A 20,347-nucleotide genomic window follows, 5' to 3' on the forward strand; every position below is an offset into this window, starting at 1 on the left:
CAGAGCCCGTCTTGCAATGGGGGAAAAAAAATAGCTGCACTAAGCCGAGGTGCCTCCCCCCTGCTTGCAGCCAACTCCCACCAACCGCTGGGCCAAACGGCCTGTCGGGCACTTCGGCCACTACAGGCTTTAGAGCCGTCGCTCCCCAGCTTTTGCTCGGCTCAGCGCGGCTTGTGGCGGCCCGGGCGAGCTGTGCTGTGAACAGCCGAACAGGGCAAACTGACGTACTTTGAGCCTCGAGGCTGCTCGGCTGAGCTGAGGGAACAGAGCATCGCCATTTATTTTGTGCGTGGTGTTGATATTTTCTGTTTTTTTTTACTTCATTTTCATTTTTTTCATTTTTCTTTTTCATTTTTTGTGCTGCAGCTTCTCACACAAACCACCAATTGGGCCCTTCCTCACCATGTCTCTCTCACGGCCGTCTCGCCAGGCCCTGCGCCTGTCCCGCCAGCTCCAGCTTCGCCCCTCAATATCATCAACAAGAACATGCTCAACACCGTCGTCGTCGTCACCAGCATCGCGGCTCGCCCGCCGCTCAGCAGCGACCCTCACCCCTCCGCACCAGGCCGGCGCAATCTCCCGCCTGCCCACAAACGTCGACCCTTCGTCGCCAGAGTTCAAGGACAATGAGGCCCAGATGGCCGACATCACCGCCCGGCTGCAGAGCCTCACAAAGACCATCCAGCAGGGCGGCTCGCAAAAGGCCCGCGACAAGCACATTGCGCGCAACAAGATGCTGCCGCGCGACCGCGTCGCCGCGCTGATTGATCCGGGCACCACCTTTCTCGAGCTGTCGCCAATGGCCGGCTACGAGCTGTACCCGGAGGCGGAGGTGCCCGCCGGCGGCATCATCACGGGCGTGGGCGTCGTCGAGGGCGTCACCTGCGTCATTGTCGCCAACGACAGCACCGTCAAGGGCGGCACGTACTACCCCATCACCGTCAAGAAGCACCTGCGCGCCCAGGCCGTGGCGCAGGAGAACAAGCTGCCGTGAGTTTTCTCATCTCAATTCATCATCATGTACAATACAAGACTAACATGAGCATCATCAGCTGCATCTACCTCGTCGACAGCGGCGGCGCCAACCTCCCCCACCAGGCCGACGTCTTCCCAGACCAGAACCACTTCGGCCGCATCTTCTACAACCAGGCGCGCATGTCCTCCCAGGGCATCCCCCAGATCGCCGTCGTCATGGGCCCCTGCACCGCCGGCGGCGCCTACGTGCCCGCCATGAGCGACGAGAGCATCATCGTCCAGGAGCAGGGCCACATCTTCCTGGCCGGCCCGCCCCTCGTCAAGGCCGCCACCGGCGAGGTCGTCAGCCACGAGGACCTCGGCGGCGGCAAGATGCACTCGTCCGTCTCGGGCGTCACCGACTACCTCGCCGTCGACGACGCCCACGCAATCACCCTCGCCCGCCGCAGCATCGCCAACCTCAACTGGCCCAAGCAGGCCGCCGCCACCATCCCCCCCGCAGAGACCTTTGCCGAGCCGCTCTACGACCCCAACGAGCTGCTCGGCATCGCCACCACCAACCTGCGCAAGCCCATGCCCGTGCGCGAGATCATCGCCCGCATCGTCGACGGCTCAGAGTTTGCCGAGTTCAAGCGCGACTTTGGCACCACCCTCGTCACGGGCTTCGCCTCCATCTACGGCCAAAAGGTCGGCATCGTCGCCAACGACGGCATCCTCTTCGCCTCGTCCTCCGTCAAGGGCGCCCACTTCATCGAGCTCTGTGCCCAGCGCGGCATTCCCCTCGTCTTCCTGCAGAACATCTCCGGCTTCATGGTCGGCTCCGCCTCTGAGCGCGACGGCATCGCCAAGCACGGCGCCAAGCTCGTCACCGCCGTCGCCTGCGCCGATGTGCCCAAGTTCACCGTCGTCGTCGGCGGCAGCTACGGCGCTGGCAACTACGGCATGTGTGGCCGTGCTTATTCGCCTCGCTTCCTGTGGATGTGGCCCAATGCTCGTGTTGGTGTCATGGGTGGTGAGCAATTGGCTGCCGTCATGGAGACGGTTGGCAAGTCAGTCGATCCTGAGCTCAAGGATCGCATTGAGCGCGAGAGCGAGGCTACCTACTCTTCAGCGCGTCTTTGGGTAAGTCGTGAATACCTATATACCTATATACCTGTGCTGAACATGAACTAACCGTGGTAATTTGATAGGACGACGGTATCATCCCTCCCCAGCACACTCGCCACTACCTTGGCCTCGGACTGAGAGCCGCCATGGGTGGCCGCAACGAGGTCAAGGCCGGAGACACCAAGTTTGGTGTCTTTAGAATGTAAAAACCCAACCAAGAAAGATATTAAGAAACAAAAAAAAAAAAAAAAAAAGGAGATATAAAAGAGATAATAAAGAGGAGCAGAAAAAAATGATTTTAAACATGCAACATGCAAGGACTTGGTGTGTCATATGGTATGGTATGGTATCCCTTTTTCAGAATTAGACATCTATGTACATTTCACCACTAGCTACACACATAATCATTGATTGCTCGCTTGACTACTTTCCATCCGAAATACTCTTAGCAGCTCAACGACGAACTGCAGTGATATTTGATATCAGTTAATCTACTCTGCCTCTGATGAAAACGCCTGCGCTAATCTCCTCTTCCACCTTTCTCGCATTTGTAAATGCACATGAAAAAAAAAAAGGAAATATGAGAAAGAAAGGAAAAGAAAAAAAAAGAAGAAGAGAAAAAGTCTCAGAAAAGAAAAAGAGAGTCCATGACATGCTTATACAAGATTTCCCAACCGTATCGCCCTTTTTTTATACCTCTTACGTCTCGTCTCATTGTCGCAAATACCCTCCTCCCTCTTCCAGTTTCAACTAGTATATTAAATGTGGTATCCCAGGTTTGTACAAAGGGGGGTGGCGCCACCCCTCATCTGCAGCCATATAGTCTTCGACCTTCTTTATGTGCATGAATCAAAGAGTTGGCTGAATGTGGTGTTGTGCTGAGAGCTGATTGAGTATCATCTCTTCAGAAGCCGAAAAGTTGGCCACGTTTTGACGTTTTCTTGCCTCCCACAGGCCCTTGGCCAATGTCGACCGTGGCATCCACTAGGTCAACCGTTCTGTCCCCTCCGATTGAGATGCTAGATGCCTGTTGGACTGTCACCACGGAGCCGTACTTTGTAATTGCTTGAGAAGCCTGGGTAAAAAACTGTTGGAGCTGAGTCTGCGCTGTGTTGGCAGCCTCGATACTATCTTCTTGGAGCACGTACAGCACAGCTGTGCGAGCAAAGTCGAGGACTTGTTGCGTCACAGTGAACATGGAAGTCTGTTCGGGTGAAGAAGAAGAGCTCGAGGATGAGGGGCTGCTTCTTCGAACTCGTGATGGCACTTGGCCCTCAACAGCTCTCAAGTCTCGGGATGTAAGGTCGGGCGTTGGCCCAGAGTCCTTGGCAGTTGCGTCTTGAGCATTATCAGAAGTACTCTGAACTTGCGCATTGGCTACGCCTGTCCTCGTCGACTGGCCATCAAACGTAACAAGAGCGTTCTGTGCGATGCAAGAAAGGTTTCCCGTGTTAAACCTGGCCAGGATTTCTGTCCCCAAGAGGGGAATAGAAAAGTTCTTGCCCGAATCAGCAATGATGCGTGGTATAGCCATACCGAGTGTGACGTTGTTGATGTGGGCAGAGCCGTCCGTGGGAATCAAGTTTGTTGTCGTGCAGCCCGATGAACCGTTCGTGCCACAGTTGGCTCCCGTGAACCCGTTGGTGCAGATGCACGAGCACGTACCATTAATAACGACACCACTGCCGCCATTCAAGCACGGCAGAGACTTTGCGCAAGATTGCAGGTTGACTGTCGTTGATTTGTTGGCGCTATTGCCCAAGTTCTTGAATACAAAATACTCCAAGGGTATAACAATAGCAGTCGCAATGATACAGAGCATTAGGAAGATGATCAGGATGAACGCCCACACGGGCAAACCGCAGCACCTGCGAGCTTTGGGTTTGGCGTTGGAATTGGCTGGCACCTCCTGGTCGTCGGGGGTCATCATGAATTTCTCACGGCCGGTGTAGGTTCCTCCCGGCACCGAAGGCCAGGCATTCGTGGGTCGGTGAGTGTGTACAGGAGTTTGCACCGGGGGAGGGAAAGCGGCCAGCATATCCGAGAGGCCCGATTGATAACGATCGTCTAGTTTCCATCCATCAACGGTTAGCGGCAATCCAATATTAACTCTTTACCATAAGGCTCATGACATACCAAAAGAGCGCTTCACTCCACTGCCACTGCTCGCCTTTTCGTTAAAGAAGTCGAGTTCGTCGAGGCGACTTGATGGCCGTTTGCCCTTGTCAATCATCGAAGCGAGACGGGTAGCTCGTCGGATCAGATCTGGCAAACTGGTAAGACTTCCTCTCGACTCAGCCTCTCGCACGGCGTCCATATCCAGCCTCGGTGGGCGTCGAATGGCAGAAAGGCGACTGGTTGGCGGGGGGGATCCTGCGGCTCTGCGTAAATCTGCGGGGCTCATCGTGCCGGACTGGCTCAGACGAACCGCTGCGATGTGATTTACCACGCCGGGAGCGGCCGCTGGAGCCTGCTTATTTGAGAAGGTGTTGGAAGTAGAGTCGGTAGTGAATTCGTCGATGAGGCCTGTTCCGTCATTAAACGGATTGGGAGAAGCCGGCTTCTTTCCCCTAGAGTGTGGACTAGAGAGTGTCTGGAGCGCATATTCGTCTTGGCCGGATACTAACCCACTCTCATCGCTATAGTCTTCTGACCCGGAATTTCTGCTTCTCTCCGTTAACGATTCTTCGTAGAATCCTCCTCCATGAAACCCCGGGCTAGTACCCGCAGATTCAGCTCTCCATGCATCGGGCATAGCTGCGCTCGAAGCGTAAGAATTGTGAGATGTATAGGCCGAATGTTCTTCAGGAATCGGAGAAACAAAAGAGGTTGCAGAGTAAAAGGAAGACTGTCCTCTTCTACTAGAGGGCGGTGGCCCCAGATTTGCGCTTCTCCTTGGACGTTCTGAAGTCTCTGAAACAGGACTTTCGACTTCTGATGGGCTGGCAGGTTCTCCTGGGACACGGAATATGGGAGTTGGCTGTTGTGGACGAGATTGATCTACCAAGGACGGGACTTGGCTTGGGCGTGGTGGCCTTTGGGGGGCTACTCGAGGTCGATCGGGCGGTGGACGATATGAATCTGCATCCGGGGGGGCTGCTGCATCAGGGCTCTGCAGTGGCCACTGAGGAGCCGGCGACGGTCGTGAGATTGTTGGTGCCATGTTACCATTCTGGCCGTTGGCTGCTCTTGATCTGGTCGAGTTGGGCGGTGATACCTCATCCTGAGGTGGTGTATCGTAACTCGGATTCGGATTGTGTCTCAGCCGCTGCTCACGCCTATTTGACTCGCTGCTGAAGGGAAAGCCAACCTGGGCTCGGTCCCGTGGCCTTTGAGAGGACGGTGGAGATTGTGCCGGCCAATCCCTGCCTCCATTATATGCCTGGCTCATTTGGAATGTCGTCGAGTCTAGCTACAAACCATCCGGGGTAACAGTGCTTTGGGTAGCTGTCGACATCCAACGAGGGCGACAGTCTGGCCTGAGACGTGTAAACAGGTTTCTGCCTGTAGCGGAACTAGCTGAAACCAACTTGGTTGCACTGATCGAAGTGAAACCTGTCGCGAACTGGTTGGATGGAAGTTGAAACGTTTGAAACGAACAAAGAGATAAAAAGCATTGAGAAAGAGAAAAAAAAGGGCCAGAAGTCGTGCTATCAGCTCTACAGGCTTTATCAAGCAGATCCGTATTCAGAGAGATAAATGAACGAGTGAAGTCTATTGACAAGTGAGGTTAGATATGAGCAGAGCTATTTACTGATACAAGTCTCAAAAGGCGGGAGAGATGAGAAGCAGGCGTATTTGCGATGAGCCGGTGTGCTATGAACAGTCTGAGCGTCGACAAAGATGCGAAGAAAGACATCGAGCAGTTTCAAAGATTTTGCATGAAACGCATGAAATCGAAAGATGTCTTCCAAATAAGATAGATCGGACGATATGTAGAGGCCTAGAGCAAGGTGGGAGGCAGGTAGACGTGGACGATGAGCAAAACCTACCTTTGAGGAACGAGACGGCGTATTCACCTGGAACTGAATCTGGCACAAGGGCAAAGAGGGAGAAATCAAGAAACGAAATATGAAAAAGAAAAGAAAAAAGATAAAATGATAAAAAATTGAATTAAGGAAAGCGGGGAAATGAATAGGTTAGCAGCAGCAGCGACTAGCAGCTGGTGATGGGGGGGAGAAAGAAAGAAAGAGTGAAGGTTAACGCAAGCGAGAAAAAGACAAAACTGGGGGGAGAGATGAGAGATGAGATGATGGAGGAGAGGATTTCTGGCGAGCGAGGCGGCCAGGATTCGAGGGATTTGGCTGCTGCGGGCCTCTCGGCAGCGCTGCCTTGCCTGTGGCTTGTCGTTTGTCGGACGATGCGGCCCAGCCTGATGGTTCTGACGGCCAGCGAAGAATCACAGCAATGCAGAGGCAGAAGAGGAGGCGGACGAGAGAGAGGAGAAGGACGAGAGCCATGCGGTTTGCGGTGCCGGGAGCCATGCCTTGCATGTACAGGTACAGGTACAGGCACAGGCACAGGGGTGGTTAGTGGGCACCTTGCCTGGAGCCAGGTCCTGTTCCTGGCTGTGGGGAGGTCGCTTCGCCGGGCCATGGGCTGCCCTGGGCTCCGGCTGCTGTAACGAGCTGCGGCATGCGGCGCTGGTACCGGTACGGGCGAGTGGTGCAGCACAATGCCGTATATGGGTGCAGCAGGGATATCCAAGGAAAGAGGAAACCCACCAGCAAATTGAAGCTTGAAGAGCATCATGCGCAACCTGTTGAATCGAGCATCCGGCCAATCAATTTCCGCAAAGCACGGGCATGTATTAGTGACGCATGGTTGACATGCACGTCAGTGGTGTCTGAGACAGATCAGATAATACGAATAGGAGGAATATATTGGATGAATGAAGTGCTATTTAGAATGTAGAAGAGCTATTATTGTTACAGTAATACTTACATTAGTATTTACTTGCAACAAAGACAAATGAGGAAAAGAGATTGATGGCATTAATCCTCCAAGCCACAGTACCACAGGGCCAGGCACAGGTACCGGTACCGCAGCTAGAAGCACATCATAGTGCCAACATCAAGTCCCCTGTGCCAGCTAGTCTCCGTGTTGGACCCCCTGGAGAGCCACTCTCAAAGCAAAACACTAGCGCCAATTGTTCCTGCAGGTGGCCCGTTCGCAGCACATTTGCCCAGCCCTTTTCATTCGCCCAAATCACACTGTTAAAAGCTCCAGCGTATCATCAACCCGCGCCATTCAGACTCGAGCGCTGGCCATCTCTTCGTATCCCATTTGCCCTTGGCAAAGCTTACTGCGTTCTTTTTTCCTTTCTCTTTAAATGGCTAGACGATGCACACCAGTCACACCTGCATGCATCCGCCCTCACGTGGATTCCAGCAGTAGCTATCGCTTCTATTTAATTACCACCCAAGTGCCTATATGTGCCTAACAAAGTATCAAGTGCTGCTATCCAGCTCGGCTGCAAGCCACAACTCAAAATAGTTCGATGCCCAGCACGCGCTATTTGTCCACTTGCACGTCCCTTGAGCCTTGAGCATCTGGAGAGCGTGCCCAGCCGTAGCATCGTCGGCCCTTTCTCGAGCACGTTCCACCTCGCTCCGTCTTGGATATGTTGGATCCCATTCACGGATCTCATTCCGATCCACATGGTTTCCTCTAGCTGGTAAGGCCAGTGCCACAGCTATTATTAGCCCCGATACTACAGCACAGCTTTCGTTTCTCATGCCTCTCTCTTGTATTCTTCCTTTATTTCTCTTACGTGGGATAGAGCCTCCCCAAGGAATTTTGGCAGCAGGATCTGTAACAGCCTGATCCCGTCATCGTGCCTTGATACCGCCACTGATGAAACAGACGCTCACATTCAAGGCTGTCATATAAGAATAGAATACGGGCTGATGATTTGTAAACAGCCCCCTCGATGTATCCTCGACTCTTTTCTCGCACGGTACGCGATGCCTTCACGCCAGGGCCTTCAGCAGGCCCCAGCCTAATCTGCGTTGTAGCCCATGAGAAGCTGGTCATTGATTCACATACAATGTGCGAATGTCTCAGACACGCATCAATAGCGGGGCCCTGCAGCCGGCGACTAGTGTCCGATTCACATCATATCAAGGCATTGCTTGCGACCCCAAGACAGATTAAAAAGGACAAAAAGTAATCTTCAAAAAAAAAAAAGCATCTCAAAACTCGATTCATTCTTCACAATTGTGGCATGATGTGATACTCACATCCACCCTCTGCAACCTCCTCAGCGGCAATCTGTCCCAAACAGCCCGGCAAAAAAGGAAAAACTCCCCGCATCCCTGCCTCTCATCACACCAGCACTCGCCGCCAAGAAAGATCCACTCATTTGCTCCCCTACATATAGAGAATAAAACAAGGGACTGCGCCGCTTCAAACCCTTGACCCTTGCTCATCTCAACCAAGGACGGGAAAAAAGAGAGGTAAAAAAAAAAGCTCATCGGGGGTTGGTTGCGTATGCGTATCCACGCACTCAGAAGCCCCGGCGGCTTACCCTATTTCGTCGCATACCCAATACTGTAGCCGCCTCACACGAAACAGTTTTGGTTCTGGCTATATACGGGGCGACTGTTTGATAACCCCGTGGTTCGTATATGCTTACTTTCAAAAGGTGTGACATTTGTTTTTTTGGTCGTGGAAACATTGTTCTTTTCCATGGCGGTCGGCCAGTTCACAGCATCCATTTATAGTACTTTGATTGATAGATAACTCGTACGGCTATGTATAATTTAGCACGTTGAACCAAGCACAGCCATTGATCACCCTCTAAATCTCCAGAGTCTGCATGCAAGATTTCTTTTTTCTTTTCTTTTTTTTTTTTTTTTTTTTTTTTTGGTTCTATTTTTTCCGCATCGTCGATAGGCGACGGTTCCATATTCGATGCCCCAAAGCTCGGCTCTCTCTGAGCTCTTGGCTCTATGTATTGGCAAAAAGCGCCCCGCATTTAGCAAAAGTCGTATCTATTGCCCCAGCAATCAATCTCCAGCACCCTAACCTGGATACATATTATGTCTTCCATGCGTTGATTATTTCATTCTTTGCTTTCTACAGCTTCCCCCCTCATCATTATTGTAGCTGTTCATCATGGCTGGAAAAACACCTGCTCCATCGGCTTCCACCACGATGGCGTCCCGGCCTCCGAGCTCACAGCTCCCTCAACCAAGCTCTCCTGCATGCTGTCCGTCATCTTCCACCACTCGCGCACCTTGGGATTGCCCGCCATCTTCTCCATATCCCCAGCGTAGTCGTAACCAATATACCTAAACGTAGCAAAGAGCAAACCCAGGCTGTCGTCATAGAAGATGCTATCTGCCCCCATTGAATAAGCCAAAAAAAAAAACCCGTATAAGAGCGTAAGAGAGAGTCCCGTGTAGTAAGCTTACAGTCTTCTATCCCGCAGTCCTTGATCTGCTTGAGAACCTCGGGCCAGACCTTGGCATGGCAGGCCTTGTATTCGTCCACCCGGTCTTTCTTGAGCCTGATGACCTGGCCAAACCAGCGACCCGGGTTTTTCTGCTTCATCGACAATGTCCTGGCATGGCCGTGAGGAGCAGTTGGCGCAGGCTCTTCCGAAGTTGGCGAAGTTGGCTGCCACATGTTTTTTCTTTTCTTTTCTTTTCAACTGCTTCAATGCAAAGGAAGAGCTTGAAAAGTTTCAGCTCAAAGAGAAGAGCAGGCTGACGAAGAGAAAGAGAGAGATAGCACGACAAAGGAGAGAGAGATGACAGTCAGCCGACCAGCTGATGTCGCCTGCGGAACCGGATATGCAGGGCTGCGATGAGGGGCAAGAAATACGCTGTGGGGAAGCACAACGTGTCTCGCAACCCCGCAGACCCAAAGAATGAGTGTGCTTTTCCAAGGATTATACATTGTTATGTTGACGTTGATGACTGCTGCGCTTATAGAATCCCCATCGACGTGCGATGCGGCTAGCCCGGTTCAGGTAGAGGAAAGTGAGTTGTCCGTACACTATTTGCTGTTCCCCCTCGCAGATCCGAGGGTCCCCCGCATATCCAGTATGGGGATACAGGTACCTTAGCAGAGACAAGCTGCCTCCGAGACATCCATGAGAAAGCAATGGCTCCAATCCAGCAACTCCACGTAATATTTTCCAGCTCTTGGGCAACGGTGCACAAAGACACACGTTGAGGTCATACCAACTGCATGTATGTGCTTGAGATACTAGTGACCTGACGAATGAGCATAAGTGATAGATTGCCAACACGACATCTAGCTACTAGGTGCCTAATAGGTATATGCAATAAGCACATATTTAGACATGCCCTTAATCTCATTCTCCTTTAGTTGGAGAAAAAAAACCAACAACCATGCCCCCACCGGACCCTTCATCTGGCGTCTTTGATTTACATAATTAAGCGACGGGTGAAGTTGCAAATCTCCAAAAATGTTTTATCCAGGTTAGCGCACAGCTTATTAGCACATAGCTCAACCAACACCCAGCAAAACTAGAGCAAAGGAGATGCATTTCTCCTCTTTTTTTTTTTTTTTTTTTTTTTTTTTTTTTTTAATTATTCTTCCGGTATCTCCTTCGACCGATGAATAGAAAACAGCAGCTTTCACACTACATTTGTGCACTACTTGCAGAATAAAAACGGAGCATGATACCCGCCACAGTGGGCAGAGTGGACTCGCGCACAAGATGCTCCAGTCCGCATCTCCCCACACGGGATCAGCCCCCCGGATCAGGGCCCCACGCGGCTTGCAGGCCCGGAGGATCAAATGGATTGATGGAGAATCGGAGGTTGATTTGGATAGAGAATATAGGGATGATGGCGCAACTTACGTGCGTGCGTGTAGTCAGACAAAAACATCACAAAACTAAAAGACAAAGTCTACTGATGTCATACCACCTCATCTCAAAGCAATATACGGAGGAACGAGACTGATTTACAAAGAAAAAAAAAGTTGTAGCATTCAACTAATAACAAAAAGTATGCTATTTCACATTTGCATATTTGATTTCCCATAACGCCCTTCGACTCCCCTGACTTGTTGAATCAATTTAGTAGTAGTAGTACAGCAAGGCCATTTGCTCTCTCTCTGTTTGGCCATAGAATCATTCTGTACATCTTTTCTCTCACTGAGCAGGACAAAAAGAAAAGAAAACAGAAACGCTTGAATCTTTTTCATCTTGTCTTCAATGGTAGTGCTGGTGGTTTATTTGCCCACCTATTCGTCGTTCAGCTACGTCATAGCAGGTATATAGTAACGCAAGGAAATTAACATAGGAAAAAAAGATTTTCAAGCAAAAAATTTCTGCTTCTTCATTTGTCGGCAAGTTCTGCCTGGTAGGCGGGAGCTGGAGTAGAGTCTTGGGCCTCCTCAGCCTCCATCAAGCCCCTCTTCTCCTCATCAGCAGCGGGGAAGTGGGAAGAGTTGCGTCGGTGGTGAGGGCACCATGATCGGCGCTGAGATCCACCACGGACAAACATGCTGATACGGTAGACGACGCTGCAGAGGAACATGGCGAGGCTATCACAGAGGTCAGTAAAGAACAGACAAGTACTTGTCAAACGATATAGGGCAACGTACAATGCAACACCGACACCGGCAGTGATGCCCATCAGGACGGGCAGGACAATGTGTGAGGCGACATTCCTGACAAGGCGGCGCCAGTCGCGCTGCGAGTTCCAGTCCTCAAACTCGTGGTGGTGAGGTCTCTCGTGATGGTGAGGCTTGTCATGGTGGTGGTGAGGGTGAGGGTGAGGAGGAGGAGGGTGAGGAGGGCGGCCGGCCTCTGCGTGTTCGTGCTCGGGGCCATGAGGAGGCTTTCGATGGCAGCCGCCGAAACCTTTGAGTGCTGACTTGGCACGGCACCACATGGTGGTGCAGGGCATCTCAGGCGCGGCCATGAGCTGCATATCGGAAATGACAATGTCGCCAGTGACGGCCTTGATCAGGCCAACCTTGACCACGGGAATATCGTCGATAAATCGGTGGCCGACCTCGATGACCCTCAGCTTGACGTCCACCAGTTCCAGCTGCTGCTCCTCGTCCTTGGCCCTGGGCAGAACCGAGAGGCTGTATCCCAGAGTGCGCTCCGTGGCGCTTCCGCTCGCTCGCACGACATCGGCAGTCAGATCACCACGCCACGGGTCGGCGTGGGGATACAGCTCAAAGCCATTGACCATCAATCTTGATCCATCCTCCACGGCAAAGTCGAGCTTCAGATGCGTGTCTCTGCCACGGCACTGTCTGCAGGGAACGTCGAGGCTCTGTCCGAACGCTTCGGCAGGTAGCTGGAAGGTCTCGGGCTCGACGGGAAGGGACTTGAAGATGTTTTCGTCCTTTTCGGATATCTCGGGAACGATGGCGAAGGCCGTGGCCGCAGCCGCCAGGGCAAGCTGCTTGAAAAGCATGGCGACGTATATCGGGGTTTTGCGATGCACAAACGAACAGTTATGGACAAAACACAGGCTGCGGTTCTATCGAGGGCTGTCGCAGTGGGTTTAATTAAGATGCAAAGAGCAGAATCAGACTGGAGCTCGGAAGGGAGGGCGGATGGTGATGTGGGTGGCAACGCCTGCTGTAAAAAGGTGTGACGACGCCCTGTCATTGGCCGTGCGGGATTGGCACCCTCCGATTGTCCGACAACCCCAGCTTACGAAATCGAGCAGGGATCGGTGTTGCGTGATTGGGGAGCAGCGACGGCGACTACGTCAGCTCTCCCAGGGCCAAGAGGGCACTGATGCAGCTGCAGGAGCCGCATATCCGAACGGCTCAGCAGGTCAGGCCCCCCTGGCAAAACCACGTCGATACGCTCTCTGCTGGTACGAGTACGAAGCGTTTGAGGAGGGCATAGCCTGCAAATTAGTAATTGAGGATGCCTGGCTGCCTGGCACTGGTGCTCGTACGGTGTCACGTTCCCAAACCAGACAGCAGCACAGCTTGTACACGATGCCGCATTCCGTTTAACCCGGTGCTGTCATTCTCTGCTGGACCTCGCATAGTATTACGTACTTCAGACCATTACTGCAGGTAGCTCATTGGAGTAGTACTGTAAGTCTGCAAGTAGCACGAGCGCTATGGAGTCGATAGAATCAATAGCAGTATCAAGTTTCCGCTAATGAGCTGCCACTTAGCGAGTAGTGCCCTGAAAATCTGCAGCACATACCTGCTAGTCTGCTCTGCACATGATACGAAAAAAATTAGCTCCATATTAGCTGTTTTCCCACTTATAGGAAATGCTTTTGTGAGCGAGCATGTACATACATACATGCAGTTACTCCACAGAATACGAAGCAGACATCGTAACGCATCCTATTCTTATGCCTCTTTTTACACATCTTCCACTGCCTTTTCCGTGCATACACGAGGTGGCATTACGGCTCATACTGTAGAAATGCCTCCGCCAGAAATACAAGCGGCTGCAAACCCGCTCTCTCTCCGCAATACCCCTGTGCTAGAAAGGCTCTCATACCGGCGCCCGCCTAGTGCTTGGCTAATTAAAACAGATGCCCCTGGATCGCATGCAATACCGGCCTTGTGTTCAATAAGGTGCCATACGCGTAATGCCGGTGGAGCTGCAATGACACGAGCACAGACAGGCGCAGAATTAAAACAGCGGAAGCGGTCATTTCAGATGGTTTGCAGCGTATAAGCAGGCTCAGTCTCGCAGGCTCACCATTTAGAGGTTCCGTTTCCTGTACAGGCATGGTTACAGTTGCAGAAAACACAAGGCTGGTATATGAACCGCCATGGCATTAAAACCATCAGTAATTATTACCGACACGATATATCAGAACCTACAACAAGATCCACGAGTCGCCATCTATCATGGCTCTCCTAAGATTGCAATGCCATGCCATTCCATGCCCCTTTTCCATAAAAAAAAAACCCTTTAGTTTTTAATGACTCAACCTTGAAAATTTCCCATTAAAAATAAAAGGAAAGAAAGGGGAAAAAAAGAGAAGCAAATATGATTAGTCTTCCAACAATCCCATGTATCAAATCAACCCAAGTCACCCCCTTCGTGAAATCCAACAGGATTATAGAGTAATGCAACCAAGGCACAGTCAGACTTCTTCAAAAAAAGAACACTCCAAAGTCGGCTCTCCTTTTCGACATCACTCTTCTCCTTCACCTTGCTCGTCTTCATCAACGGGCTTCTTGAAGAGCGCCCTGAGGCCATGTACAGCCGTCTTGCCCCAGTCGACGAGGACGCTTCTGCTACCCAGGATGCCATCGCCCAGCCCTGTCACATTTTGGTGACGGTGCAGCGGCGAGCCTGCTCCCCATGGGAAATTTGGGTTGCGCGGCATCGTCTCTTCTGATGGGACTGTTACCGTGGGTACGGGATAGGAAAAGCCCTTGGAGCGGGACTCATGGTTCTTTGCGGTGGTCGAGGTCTCAAATGTCGTTGGGAGCGGATATGAGTAAGAATCTAGTGCAAGAATCATCGTGTTAGCTTATAAAGAAAGATTATTTCTTGTGAGGGCACTTACTGGTTCGAGTATAAGCAGCTGTTGCGTTGCCATATGTGCCATTCGCTGTGCTTGTGGTGTTGCAGGTCGACGTATACAACGGGGTATGGCGAAGCGAAGACTCTGGCGCACCTGTTGTCAACGGCACAGCCCAGCATCGAGTGAGTGTCGTGTTTCCGCTGGGGAAGCGGGTACAAGTTGTCGTGCTGTCACTGATGTTGGAATATGGGTATACCCACGAATGAGTGCAGGGAGGAGTTGCAGTGGTGCTGTTCGAGTAGAGAGTTGTGACGATTACACTGCCCGTGTGGCTGGACCCATGCGCAGTCGTGACGGTGGTGGTATTTGTCCATTGTGGCCTAGTGGTAGTTATTGATCCAGAGAGTGTTTCGATAGAAGTTGTGGCTACCTGGGTTGCGTTGCCATTCGTGTGCGTTTCAGATGATGACGACGATGGCGAGATGACAGTACCGGAAAGTGCTGATGATCCTGTTGACCATGGCAGTGTTTTAGTAATGGTACTTTCAGCAACCGTTGCGTTAGACTTTGGAGTAGACGCGGAAGATGTCAGGGTCAGCGTCGAAACAGTGACTGTGACCATCTGAGTCGTTGTCGTAGTAGATGCAGCCGGACCAGTTGAAGAAGACGGTGCCCGAGTGCTGTTAGTCCAAATGGGCCCGCTGCTAGATGCTGACGATAGGGTGCCGGTGCCGGATGATACTGCCGACGTCGTCCACGGAAGAGCTGATCCGGTTGTCAAAATCACCGTCGTCCCATTTTGAGTGACGGTGGTGACTGTAACATTGCTTGCTGGAGATGTGCTAGGTGAGCTAGAGCTGGTTGTAGATCCTTTCGATCCTGTTGTCAACCAAGAGGTGAATACAGTGGTTTTTACGGTTGTCTTGCTGGTAACAGTAGAGGAAATGATAACCGGGCTAACAACGCCGCTGCTGGAGCTAGCTGCAGTTCCAGACGACAGAGTCAAAGAGGTTGTGGTCCGAGATGTGTTTGTCCAAGACGAGGAAGATGTAGTCAAGTTCGATTCAGATCCACTCCATCTGGTGGTAGAGGAATTGGTAAAAGGAGGGGTGGCGCTCCAAGAACTGAGTGGAACCGAGCTTGCTGTGCCAGTCAAAGCGCCGCCTGTATTGGTTTTGGTAATGGTAATGGGAATGATTGACGAACCCCCAGCTGGAGCAGTGGTAGTTATCCAAATGGTAGATAGATTGAAAGAGTTTGTAAAAGACCATGTCAAGCTTCCGCCACTGATGCTAATACCTGATGTTGATGTTGGAGATGGTCTGGAAGTTGAGTTTGTTGCAGGCAGAGGACTGAGAGTGATAGTAACAACACTGGCAGTTGTTGAGCCTGTGCCACTCGGACTGATAATTGTTCCTGATAGAGTCTCAGTAAGGTTGCGAGTCGTGGGGAACGGGGGACTACTGGAGCCTGGCGTCTTTGTCGGCTGGCTCGTCCAGGAGAGCCAAGTCGTGTTGAAAAGCGTAACTGACGGACGCGATGTTCCATGGGTCCCAGACTGAGTAAAGTTCCAGGTGAAGGGAAGAGAATGGCTGGAGATTATTGATCGAGAGACTGAAACTGTTGGTGCGCTGTTCCAGGATGTTGAGGTCACGGCCTGCCCAGACGATGAAGTCGTATTGCTGAATGGCGGTTTGCCCAAGGTAGCTGATCCAGACCCTGTGGCACTAGTCCAGACTGTGGTAGTCACAAACTGCCCAGACGACAGCGAAGACGAGGTCGTATTAGTAAATGGGGGCTGACTACTGGCCAGGGTCTTGGTTATAGTTCCATTGGAACTTGCTGATGGGGACTTGACTGTTGTCGAGGCAGCAGAATTGCCAGAAGTCGCCACTTCACCCGTAGTAACAGTAATGACCACCACGGTATTAGCAGGGTTAGAAGCCGTCGAGTTAGCAGAGCCTTGACCCGAGATAGTAGAGGTGATGGTTCGGACGCCTGTTTGCCCTGAGGTAGTAGTTGTCGTATTCCAGGGAAGCTGGGATCCTGGCGTGGATACGAGGCTGGTAGCAGCTAAAGTCGTATTGACAACCCCTGAGCTCCATGGCCTGGCAGTCGAAACAGACGGTGCCGTTAATGTCAGTGTTTGGACAATAGTGGTGGAGTTTTGAGTCCAGGCAGAAGTAATAACTGAAAGCTGATTACTTGTTCGTGTCGCGGTCCCAGTCACGGTAGACGTTGAGTTGACCCATGATGTGGACCTGCTCCATGTTCCTGTTGAAGACGACTGGATTTCGCTAGAGGGCGTCAAACTAGAATGGCCAGTGCCAATTAGGCGAGAGGAGGACTGCGAGGTAACCACAACAGTGCCATTCGTCTGTGAAGTCGAGGTAACTGAAAAAACGACAGTACCATTATTGAGTTGCGATGTTGGTGCAGTCACAGGCACAGATGTAACAGACGCTGTTGTCCCAGATGATCTTGGCGAGGTTGATGTAGCAGACCAGATTGTTGTCACGTTTGACTGAGCCACTGTAGCACTAGAGGTGGTGCTCAGAGTAACCGAGGTCTGATTGCCCGTAATTGACAAAGTAAAAGTGCTTGATTGGGCGGTGGATGCCGACCGTGATACGGTACCTGATAAAGTCAGAGTTGACAACAACGTAGCCTCGGTGGTGGTAATTGATGAGATTCCTGTCCCACTACCAGTCGAAGGGCTCACAGTAGCAGTAGCCACAGACGAGTTTGTGAATCGATAGGTCGAAGTAGCAACTGATGGGATGCTTGACGACGACCACCCGCTGATAAGAGAGGACGAGATGTTTGACAAGGTCCCTGTCGAGAAAGACGAGGTAGTACTGGCCGCTGCTTCAGAGACTGTGATTACGATGGCAGTTCCATTAACAGTGCTCGTGATACCATGGCCCGATGCTGTGGTACCAGAAGGTCTGCTAATCACAGAGGTTTGCGTCAGATTTGTACCCGTGGCTGCTGAAGAGCTAGAAGATAATGTCTCAGAAGCAGATGAACCAGAGGCGCCGGTCGAAAAGGTTGCATTTCCAGACGCAGAAGTCGACGAAGTCAATTGGGTGGAAGACTCAGATAATGGCCTCGTCAGCGTCACTCCAATTGTGGTTAAAGTGACGGTACGTATGGTTCCATTCTCAGTCAACTGGCTAGAGGAAAACTGTCCTGTCGACTCGCTCGAGGGTGGAGCTGTAGAGTTGAACCATCCTGTTATAGTGGATACAATGGTAGGTCCAGAAGTTGAAGAGCTCGTCGTGGAAGTAGATATAGGATGAATGGTGCCGGATTCCCCTTCAGTAAAGGACCTAGTCGACTCTATGGAAGCGGTCGACGTTGAAGTCGAATGAACAGTTGCATTCTCGGTCAACTGACTAGACGATAAGCTTCCACTTGACGTGGTAGAGGGTGACGAGGCTGAGTTGGACCATCCTGTCGTGGTAGTCACAGAAGCAGACCCAGACGATGAAGAGCCTTTGGTAGAGCTGGAAGAAGATACGGACCGGACGGTACCTGATTCTTCCTCAGTCGAAGATCTGGTCGACACACTAGACGCCGACGATGTGCTTAGGGAAGATGTCGCTTCAGATGAAAACGAGTATCCCTCGTGACTAGATTCCACTTGTACAGTTTTTGCTGTAACGAATGTGGTAGAAGCTAACGATACAGTAATCGTTTGCGTTGTTAGGCCAAACGAAGACTCTATGACTGATGAAGCCTCAGCCGTTGCCGATGAATGGCCCTTGTCGGAAGTAGACGATGCAGTCACTGTTCCTGCCAAAGTAGAGGATCTATTTCCAGAAGATGTCTTGCTACCGGTTGGATGAGTGATGGAAACAGTCTCTGTCTTAGTGGTCACATTGGAAATAGTGCCTGTAGACGATGCAGCAGGAGGGGTAGGGTCTAGATATATGTTAGTTCATGACATATATGCAAAAAGAACCAGATCATATACTCACAGACGCCAGATTTGGTAGTCGAGGTAACAGAAGAAGTTTCTTCTCCATAGGGAGGAGGATAGTAACCATAATCACTCGGTTCACCATAGTTGGCAGCACGAGGGGCCAAGACCTGGAAATGGCCTGCATCAATATCGCTGCCATAATCCTCGGCACCAAGACGGTGCACTTCAAGCTGGGCCATAGTTGTAGAAATTCCAGCTAGAAGCGTAACCACCGCTGGCAAAAGGCCAGCAGACAATACCGACGCTCTCATTGTGTGGTGGGGATAGGATGCTATTCACTGTTAGAAACAATAAGCGGTGCTCGTCAAGAAGTTCTCACATTTTTCCCAACAATGAATATGGACAGAGTAGAGATGCCTGATGATAAGGTATTGACAGCGTAGACAATAGAGAAACGCAAATACTGGATTGAGGTGCGACGGAGATTCAAAGGCGCAAAGAGGTTAACGAACGAAGTTGTTGAGTGAAGAAGACTGCAGTTCCTCCAAGTTGCGATGGGGAGCAGAAGAAGAAAAAGAAGCGAGAGAAGAAGGGAGCGCGTAACTGCGCGTTATAGAAGAGAAACAACGCGAGCGAGCAAAACTGTTCGCAGCTGGCAACCCACAAGTGAGAGAAAAGTGAACGAGGAAGAGAGGAGGGCAGCTCAGATGTCCAGGTACACCTGGCCGGGACTGGCCAATAAATGGGATAATTGCACTACCAGCTGCCAGCATGTAGGAAGATACGCAGCTCTCTCCTTTCTCTTCAAACAATTTCAAACCATTCCCACCAGCCATGACCACACCTGGATGGCTGCCAGCTGGTCACACATCCCAGCTGAGATGGACTGTGCTGAGCCTCTCTTCCCGGCTAATTCCCTCCCGAAAACCCATACTACTGAATTGAACAAGGCTGTGTGGTTACAAGGAACTATCCCGAGTCCTCTCCGATGCTTCGCGAGACTATGTCTCGGTCATACTGCTGATAAGGGTAGCCCGGCGTTGTGGGCGTTTGTCGTATCAGATTGACGACGATGGAAAAACCGACAGGGCTCCCCGCTCCGGATACGGCCGCCAATTGATGCTCTCCTATTCGCCATGATCAGACTCGGCAAGTGTACAGCTAGATGCTGCAGCTGCTGCAGAAGCAAGCTTGGGGTACACTGAGATCCGGGGCAAGCTGATATGGCCCGTTATCTAGATCTCGCACCCTCCCATGCAAGGTTGTAAAACGCCACGATCCAACCGTTTTGTGCGACGGATCGAGGTCAATGCAGCCGTGCCGAAGACGGACGCGTTGGAGGCCACTCTTTGACGAAAAAGCGTTGACGATATCGTCACAGGATATGAGACTGTTGGTTAACAAGGGTTAGTCTTCGCACGCTGTTTCACCACGCTTCTAGCCTTTTGTAAGTTTCCAAGCATCATTACAAAATTTATTGCCCATGTCACATCGAGCATGAAGAGGTCGACATATATTAAAGTACCTCCCCTCTGATTCCGTTGGCCAACGTCTGGCTCTGGTGAACACTTCACACTGGAGCATGGTTATACACGGACTTGAGCTGCACCGTTATCGCCTACCATTGGACACAAAAGAGTTGCTCGTAGTATAGATGTAGGGGAAGACGGACCAGCAATGCCGTGAGAGCTCCATGGGAAACACAAGAGATCCATGCTGATTATACCGATCCTGTGTTGAAGACGTGTCCGTATCGTCGGATATTAGATGCCCTTCCATCAGTTTCTTGTTTGGCCGAATAATGCACCCGGATATTTCGTGAGATGCCTCCTGGACTCGGTCGTTTACCTTCCCGCCATCTCCCTCGCACACGCCTTCT

The 20,347-nt window shown here is 51.4% G+C and overlaps 5 protein-coding genes across 5 annotated transcripts; 1 reads left to right on the forward strand and 4 right to left on the reverse strand.

Annotated features, from left to right (window-relative positions):
* Window positions 1-330: 330 nt before the first annotated feature.
* Window positions 331-2,514, forward strand: TrAFT101_002509 (uncharacterized protein). The gene is made up of 3 exons (XM_024903414.2): window positions 331-990; window positions 1,053-2,097; window positions 2,166-2,514. Exons 1-3 carry the CDS (start codon window positions 404-406, stop codon window positions 2,286-2,288), a joined length of 1,755 nt encoding a protein of 584 aa, XP_024763620.2. The 5' UTR covers window positions 331-403; the 3' UTR covers window positions 2,289-2,514.
* On the reverse strand, window positions 2,418-6,496 carry TrAFT101_002510 (uncharacterized protein). The gene is made up of 2 exons (XM_024903415.2): window positions 4,219-6,496; window positions 2,418-4,149 (listed from the first exon to the last, which is right to left on the reverse strand). The coding sequence occupies exons 1-2, from the start codon at window positions 5,471-5,473 to the stop codon at window positions 2,987-2,989; spliced, it is 2,418 nt and encodes an 805-aa protein (XP_024763622.2). The 5' UTR covers window positions 5,474-6,496; the 3' UTR covers window positions 2,418-2,986.
* Window positions 6,497-9,199: 2,703 nt separating this feature from the next.
* Window positions 9,200-9,714, reverse strand: TrAFT101_002511 (uncharacterized protein; the record flags this gene model as incomplete). Its single annotated transcript, XM_024907590.2, has 2 exons — window positions 9,200-9,426; window positions 9,501-9,714. The coding sequence occupies 2 exons, from the start codon at window positions 9,712-9,714 to the stop codon at window positions 9,200-9,202; spliced, it is 441 nt and encodes a 146-aa protein (XP_024763625.1).
* A 1,310-nt stretch (window positions 9,715-11,024) lies between these two features.
* TrAFT101_002512 (uncharacterized protein) lies at window positions 11,025-12,652 on the reverse strand. Its single transcript, XM_024910515.2, has 2 exons — window positions 11,671-12,652; window positions 11,025-11,610 (listed from the first exon to the last, which is right to left on the reverse strand). The coding sequence occupies exons 1-2, from the start codon at window positions 12,495-12,497 to the stop codon at window positions 11,403-11,405; spliced, it is 1,035 nt and encodes a 344-aa protein (XP_024763626.1). The 5' UTR covers window positions 12,498-12,652; the 3' UTR covers window positions 11,025-11,402.
* A 1,178-nt stretch (window positions 12,653-13,830) lies between these two features.
* Window positions 13,831-19,304, reverse strand: TrAFT101_002513 (uncharacterized protein; the record flags this gene model as incomplete). The annotated part of the gene is made up of 4 exons (XM_066126626.1): window positions 13,831-14,521; window positions 14,583-18,467; window positions 18,524-18,799; window positions 19,289-19,304. The coding sequence occupies 4 exons, from the start codon at window positions 19,302-19,304 to the stop codon at window positions 14,205-14,207; spliced, it is 4,494 nt and encodes a 1,497-aa protein (XP_065982730.1). The 3' UTR covers window positions 13,831-14,204.
* Between the last annotated feature and the right edge of the window lie 1,043 nt (window positions 19,305-20,347).

The sequence above is a fragment of the Trichoderma asperellum genome, chromosome 2 (genome assembly GCF_020647865.1).
Source record: "Trichoderma asperellum chromosome 2, complete sequence".
NCBI classification, from domain to species: Eukaryota; Fungi; Ascomycota; class Sordariomycetes; order Hypocreales; family Hypocreaceae; genus Trichoderma; species Trichoderma asperellum.